The 7,454-nt window shown below is 57.5% G+C and overlaps 1 protein-coding gene across 1 annotated transcript; it reads left to right on the forward strand.

Annotated features, from left to right (window-relative positions):
- Window positions 1–204: 204 nt before the first annotated feature.
- On the forward strand, window positions 205–4,738 carry VPS51 (VPS51 subunit of GARP complex). Its single transcript, XM_044680340.1, has 10 exons — window positions 205–408; window positions 547–676; window positions 969–1,115; window positions 1,226–1,445; window positions 1,647–2,364; window positions 2,754–2,969; window positions 3,434–3,652; window positions 3,948–4,069; window positions 4,147–4,234; window positions 4,355–4,738. Exons 1-10 carry the CDS (start codon window positions 205–207, stop codon window positions 4,613–4,615), a joined length of 2,325 nt encoding a protein of 774 aa, XP_044536275.1. The 3' UTR covers window positions 4,616–4,738.
- The last annotated feature ends 2,716 nt before the right edge of the window (window positions 4,739–7,454 follow it).

Consider the following 7,454-nt stretch of genomic DNA (forward strand, 5'->3'; position numbering starts at 1 on the left):
GCTTCTCAAGAGGGCGGCCGGGCTGGAGGAGCCTCTTTGCACCTGCGCAACTGGAACCATCGTCACGGGCGTCTGCGGCGGGGGGGTACCTTTTTCCGGACGGACCGAGCTCCACCGGGGGACCCGCTTCGGGCAGGACCGCTTCCCTTCAGCCGGAAGTGACCTGCTGTGCTCAGCTGGGGCTCCCTAGCTGGCCAGGCGGTGATGGAGGCGTCGGCTGGGCCGGGGCCGGGGGCGTCTCCAGAGGGGCCCGAAGCCCCGGAGAGGCGGCGCAAGGCACACGGGATGCTGAAGCTGTACTATGGTCTCCCAGAGGCCGAGCCCGGAGCCTCGGGGGCCGCCCCCGACCCGCGGGACCCCACGGACCTCAACGGCGCGCACTTCGACCCAGAAGTGTTCCTGGACAAGGTGTGGCCGCGGGACCCCCCAGACCCTTCCCCCCCACCCCCCAGCTTCCTTCCCCCAGACCCTCCCTCTGCACCCCGGGGTCTTGGCCGCCCCTTCCCCCGCCCCAGGGGCTGACGCGGCCCCTCTCGGCCCTCCTAGCTACGGAAGGAGTGCCCGCTGGCCCAGCTGATGGACAGCGAGACGGACATGGTCCGGCAGATCCGGGCTCTGGACAGCGACATGCAGACTCTCGTCTACGAGAACTACAACAAGTTCATCTGTGCCACAGGTGGGGACGGCCGGGGCGGAGCTGCTGGGCCTTCTGCGGAGCTTCAGGGGAGCAGGAAGGCCCACAGTGAGCGGGTGGCTGCGGGGCCCCTGGGGGTCCTGACTGCAGGGACAGCGGGCTCTCCTCCGGGCTCTCCAGCCTCCTCCGGGAGCAGCTGAGAGGGCGGCAGCTGCCCCTCCTGCAGGCTCCCGGCTCTGGGGCCCCTGGCCCTGCCAGCCCCCTACCCCCACCCCCTGAGGCTCAGGGCAGGCCTGGAGGCTGTTGGGGACTGAGAGGGGTTGGGCCTCCGCAGACACCATCCGCAAGATGAAGAATGATTTCCGGAAAATGGAGGACGAGATGGACCGCCTGGCGACCACCATGGCTGTCATCACGGACTTCAGTGCCCGCATCAGCGCCACCCTCCAGGACCGCCACGAGCGCATCACCAAACTGGCTGGTATGGCCACTGCCTGGCCTGGGGAGGTGGTGGGGAGCAGCAAGAGCAGCTGTGGGTCAGGGGAGGTCATGTTCAGCCTCCTCTCCCTCCCTCTCTCCGTCCTCCCACAGGTGTCCACGCTCTGCTGAGGAAGCTGCAGTTCCTCTTTGAGCTGCCCTCTCGGCTCACCAAGTGTGTAGAGCTGGGGGCCTATGGGCAGGCCGTGCGGTACCAGGGCCGGGCTCAGGCGGTGCTGCAGCAGTACCAGCACCTGCCCTCCTTCAGGGCCATCCAGGACGACTGCCAGGTCATCACTGCCCGTCTGGCCCAGCAGCTACGCCATAAGTTCAGGTACCACGTCCTGCCCCACGGCACTGCCCCTTTACCTCCTCTACCCTGTGCCCTCCTCTGCCCCAGGCTCTCAACTCTGCCCTCTCTCCCCTACCAGGTTGTCTACATGAGGAGCCTTGTCCCTTCTGGCCCCCTCCCTGTCCTCTGGTCCTGCCACCATGTGCGCCCCTTCTACTCCCAGCCTCTGTCTCCTCCCTGCAGGGATGGCGGGGCAGGAGCCCCAGAGCTGGCAGAGTGCGTGGAGCTGCTTCTGGCTCTGGGGGAGCCGGCGGAGGAGCTGTGTGATGAGTTCCTGGCCCATGCCCGGGGGCGGCTGGAGGCTGAGCTGGGCAGCCTGGAGGCTGAGCTGGGCCCCTCGCCGCCAGCCCCTGACGTGCTGGAGTTCACTGACCACGGCGGCAGTGGCTTTGTGAGTGGGCTTTGCCAGGTGGTAGCGTCCTACCAAGAGCTCTTCTCTGCCCAGGGCCCGGCAGGCATGGAGAAGCTGGTGGCTTTTGCCCGGGAGTTGGGTAGCCGCTACTTTACTCTCATAGAGAGGCGACTGGCGCAAGAACAAGGGAGTGGAGACAATTCACTCCTGGTGCGGGCCCTGGATCGTTTCCACCGGCGCCTTCGGGCCCCAGGCACCATGCTGCCTGCAGCAGGGCTGACCGAGGCGGCCACTGAAATCGTGGAGCGGGCAGCCCAAGAGCGGCTGGGCCAGCACCTGCAAGGGCTGTGTGCTGCCTTCCTAGGCTGCCTGACCGACGTGCGCCAGGCCCTGGCTGCTCCTCGACTGGCTGGCAAGGAGGGCCCGGGCCTGGGCGAGCTCCTGGCCTCTGTGGCTGGAGCCATCCTGGGCCACATCAAGGCCTCGTTGGCTGCTGTGCATCTCTTTACTGCCAAGGACGTCTCCTTCTCCAACAAGGCTTACTTCAGGGTGAGGGGCTGCTCCTTCTCCCTATTCCCCTGGGGTCCTGCTCACACCCCAGGCCCAGCCCTGGGCCTCCCCAGCTTTCTATGGGAGGGACGGGTCCCCTGGGAACCCCCCATGAGGTGAGCCTGGGTTGTCACTAGAGCTGTCCATGGAGCTGAGAGCTCACAGCCTAGGGTAGCGGGTCCTGGGTTTGAGTCCTGCCTTTTTCAGGACAGGTCACTGCTACGGGCCACACATTCTCCCTCTGTAAGAGGAAGGGCCAGCTCTTTGGGTCGCAGGCTGCCTGTTCCAGGTGTGTCGCGGCAGGTCAGAGCCTCCGTGTCTCGGACTCTGGCTCCTGCCGCTCGGCTCCCCCAGGCGTCTGCCCTGACCGGCTCCCTGCCTCCTCGCAGGGCGAGTTCTGCAGCCAGGGCGTCCGTGAGGGCCTCATCGTGGGCTTCATCCGGTCCATGTGCCAGACGGCGCGAGGTTTCTGCGACAGCCCCGGTGAGAAGGGTGGGGCCACGCCGCCAGCCCTGCTCCTGCTGCTGTCCCGGCTCTGCCTGGACTACGAGACGTCCACCATCTCCTACGTCCTCACCCTCACCGACGAGCAGTTTCTTGGGCAGGTGATGGGCGGGGTGGCCACCTCCAACGTGTCCTCTGGGAAGGATTTGGGCCAAGGGTTATCAGCCCCATTTGATAGGTGAGGAAACTGAGGCAGACGTGAAGGCACTTACTGAAGTTGGAGCCAGAGTTTGCCTTAGTCTTTGGGGCCAGTTCAAACCTGTCCACTGCCCTGTGCCTTCCCCCAGGGAGGTGAGCTGCCAGGCATGCCCGCCAGTCCACTGAATGGACCTCGGGTCAGCCTCCGTAAGGGGTTCTCGAGGTCTTCATTTCAGGACAGGACGCTTGAGGCCTGGCCAGGTCAGGCTACTTCTCACACTAAGGCAGAATTTGAATCCAGGGTTTCTGATTGTAAACCTCATGCTCTTGCCTGGCCCCGGCCCCCTTGGGTTCTGCCCTTCTCCTCGCTGGTGCTCCACCCTCGGGGGATTCTGAAGGGCCCCCCTCTGCTCTTGGCCATCCCCAGGACCATTCCCCTGTGACCCCGGTGAGCACCCTCTGTGCGGAGGCCAGGGAGACGGCGCGGAGGCTGCTGACTCACTACGTGAAGGTCCAGGGGCTGGTTGTGTCCCAGATGCTCCGCAAGAGCGTGGAGACCCGCGACTGGCTCACGACCCTGGAGCCCCGCAACGTGCGGGCCGTCATGAAGCGGGTGGTGGAAGACACGACCGCCATCGACGTGCAGGTGCTTTCGGGGGAGGGGCGCACCTGCTGGAGTGGGGGACCCACAGAGTGTCAGCCGTGGGGTTCCCAGAGGAGGGCGCTGTGGCCCGGGGCTTTGGGGGTGCACATCAGGCACCGCCTGTCATTTCCAAGAGACGCGATGCAGCCCCCATCACAGCCTTGGTGCCCCCCAGCACTGGGTCTGGCCTGGTGCAATCTCTGGTTTAAAGGAAGAACCACTCTGCCTGGGGGAGGGGAGCCCTCCAGGAATGGAGGGATGGGGGGGCAGCCCTCACCAGCCTGCTCTCTCCTCCCAGGTGGGGCTCCTGTACGAGGAGGGCGTCCGCAAGGCTCAGAGCAGCGACTCCAGTAAGAGGACCTTCTCTGTGTACAGCAGCTCCCGGCAGCAGGGCCGATACGCCCCCAGCTACACCCCCAGGTGAGGCTGCAGGAGGAGGGTTAGGGGGGCCCCACGTCCCTGGGGGGGGCCCCTGCTCACCCAGACTTCTTCCCCAGTGCTCCGATGGACACAAATCTTCTGAGCAACATCCAGAAGCTGTTCTCAGAGCGCATCGATGTCTTCAGTCCTGTGGAGTTCAACAAGGTCTGTCCTCGTCTGGCATTGTGTCTGTCTGCCTTCCTCCCCCCACAGAGCCCTGGGGGTCCTCCCCTGCTTACAGACGTCCACACTGACCCTGTCTGCCCCATCCCCACCTCCCCACAGGTGTCAGTCCTCACTGGCATCATCAAGATCAGCCTGAAGACCCTGCTGGAGTGCGTGCGGCTGCGCACCTTCGGCCGCTACGGCCTGCAGCAGGTCCAGGTGGACTGCCACTTCCTCCAGCTTTACCTGTGGCGCTTCGTGGCTGACGAGGAGCTCGTCCACCTGCTGCTGGACGAGGTGGTGGCCTCTGCTGCCCTGCGCTGCCTTGACCCCGTGCCCATGGAGCCCAGTGTGGTGGAGGTCATCTGCGAGCGGGGCTAGCGCCCGGCTCCCCTGACGCTCTCCCCGGGTCCTGGGTGTTCCTTCTCTCCACAGTGACGCGGCCGTTCAAACTCCCCATCTCAGAGGGGTTCCCCTCTCTCCCTAATAAAAAAAAGTTTTCTTCTCCAGTCTGTCCCCTTGGAATTCCTTCTCTGAGGCAGCAGGACAGAAGCAGAGGGTGGCTAACCTTCACCCCAGGGCACATGGGCATGCCTCCCTGGGCTGCCCTGAGGGTCTGGGAACTTCTGCCTTCCATCCTCTGGTCCCCCTCCAAGGCCAGCGCCAGCTCCTCTCTGTCAGGCCCTCTAGCTCACTCCCACTTCTGGCTCCTTCCAGGATGAACATTGCTGTCCCCCAAGATCAAGGGGGGAGGCTCTTAATGAGCTTTTGTTTCAGGAAGAAGTTTACATTGTGGAAATCACTTCAGACTTCCTCAAAGGCAACCCAGCCTGGCCGCTTTGTGTCCCCCAGTTCGGGGCCCAGTTGGACAGACTCGGAGGTCTAGTCAGCTATCACTTATTAAATGTTTCCTGCATGCCAAGCACTGGGCTAAACGCTGGCCAAACAAAGGGTGGAGGTTGGGGGAATGGGGGTGTCCCTGCCTTCCCAGGGCATACTGTCTGATGGAAGAGAATACACAAACAGCTAGGTGCAAATGATCTGTACAGGATAGATTGTGGATGTCTCTGAGAGAAGACAACAGCATTAGGGAAGCCCAGTATTTCAACCTCTGCCTTCTATCTCAGTGATAACTCCAGGATGGAAGGATGGGCTAGACAAATGAAGTTAAGTGACATGTCCAGGGTCACCCAGCTAAGGAGTGTCCAAAGCCAGGACCTCCCATCTCCATAGGTGCCCCCATGGAAGTTAATCATGAAGTGTTCTTGGCATGGTCCCATGACAAACTTTCTGCTCTTCACCACTCTCTGCTGTTGATGAGGCTTTGTTGCTGCTAACCTCTTGCTACTTGGAAAGGAGATCAAGCACTTTCTGGGCCGTTTGTGCCTCCTCCTTGTGGTGATTGCATCTCTTCAGCTTGAGGATAGAAGTCAGGATCAGTTGTGGCAATATTGGCCTTTCCCTTGATCCATTTCGAGTAGTTTGCCCATTACCTCAACTGAATAGGTCAGTTGGGGCCCCATCATAATGCCATGCCATGTTCTATGGAGAGCTGTAAAAATCAGATCAAGTCTACACTTCCCATCTTTAGATTTAATCACCAAAGGTGAGAACATCTCCAATTTTGGGAGGTCCGTAACACACGTGTGCTAGAGTGGGTGACAAATCAGAGTGACTACCCCCGAGGCAGTCCTAAGAGAAGGTCTGTTATGATTGGACACAAACTAGGAGGGAGGCACAGGAAGTGACCCCTTTAAAAAGAGTTGAGTGAGTCAAAAGGCCTGGTGCATGGAGGAGTGTTGGCTGGGATCCTGGTGAGACTGTTCTTAATATCTTCTTTGGAATTCCACGAGGTGAGTTTAAAGACGGAATCTTCCTGAATATCTCTTAAGGAAATTCCCTTTAATAGAGACTCTGTGACTGAAGCCTTTGCTTCATTCACCTCTGGGCCCTGGACCCTCTGGTTCTCTGGCCTTCTGGCCCTCTGACTCTCGGCTTGGGTTAATTAGATCTACCTGCATTAACTGGGGAATCATAGTAATTTACCTGCTGCGTTAGATTCTTAATTCCTTATTTCTTCTACCTCTTCTCAATTGTAAATAAATTCCCACAAAAGTCCATTTTGACCTGAGGTTATTCCTTAATTGGGGAAATTTCCCCTGGCGACCAACCTTTACTATATTCAAACCAAAAACCCCCTTTTTCCCCCTTACAGAGCCTACTCTCCATTGGTCCAAGGGCTCAAGAGGTGTGACAGCGTAGGCTGATAAGATGAAAGAATACAGTCTGCATTTCAATCATGTATCCCAAAGACTGTTTCTGGCAGCCTCAGGCTGGCTTTATTTTTTATACTCTTCTCTTAAGATTACATACATGTTGGCATGATTTTCATTCTCACCATACATCTTTTCTTAGAGATAATGGATTAAGTCATACATTAACTTCTACTGAATTACAAAATCATTTGATTGACATTTCTTAATCTATTTTCTTTGATTATACAAAGGATGCAAAAGTTTGGCAAGAAATGTTCATCATGGAGTAACTGGGCTGGAAATTGTACTTTCTGGCCATCCATGAGGTACAATTCATGAATTACAGTTTAACACAATAATTGATTACATTTTGACCAATCAAGTCAGGGATGATTTTTTGCTCTATTTAGCTACATAATTTAATCAAGTGATTTGCTATACTGATTCGTTACACAATTTAGAGAATAATTCAGGTTTCAAAGAAACAATAATCATAACCCGGGCCAAATATTATTTCAATAATAGCCTTTCATTATTCAATGCTTTTCAAAGATGACTTGAAGTTTCGGCTAGCCTGCAGGGTTATCAAAACACTCCAGTAGGGAAAGGTGTACTTGCTTTCCCATATTTCCATTGTCCTTTTCTGTGTTAACATTCTGGATCAGAGATCAGGGAGGGAGGAAAACTTGGAGACTCTTCTGGCCTGTTTTTGCAGGCACCTGTGTATGGGAGTGAGAGATCTAAGATAGGGTTTTAAAATCTTTAATATTAACTCATTAATTGCTGGTTTGTTATGGAGTGATCTGATCTGTAGGGGAATTTTTTTTTTAAAGAAACAGACTTTATTCATTTATTTGTTTATTTTTTTAAACTCTTACCTTCCATCTTACAGACAATACTGACAAGGCAAAAGAGTGGTCAGGGATAGACAATGGGGGTTAAGTGACTTGCCCACGGTCACACAG

The sequence above is a fragment of the Gracilinanus agilis genome, chromosome 6 (assembly GCF_016433145.1).
Source record: "Gracilinanus agilis isolate LMUSP501 chromosome 6, AgileGrace, whole genome shotgun sequence".
Classification (NCBI taxonomy): Eukaryota; Metazoa; Chordata; class Mammalia; order Didelphimorphia; family Didelphidae; genus Gracilinanus; species Gracilinanus agilis.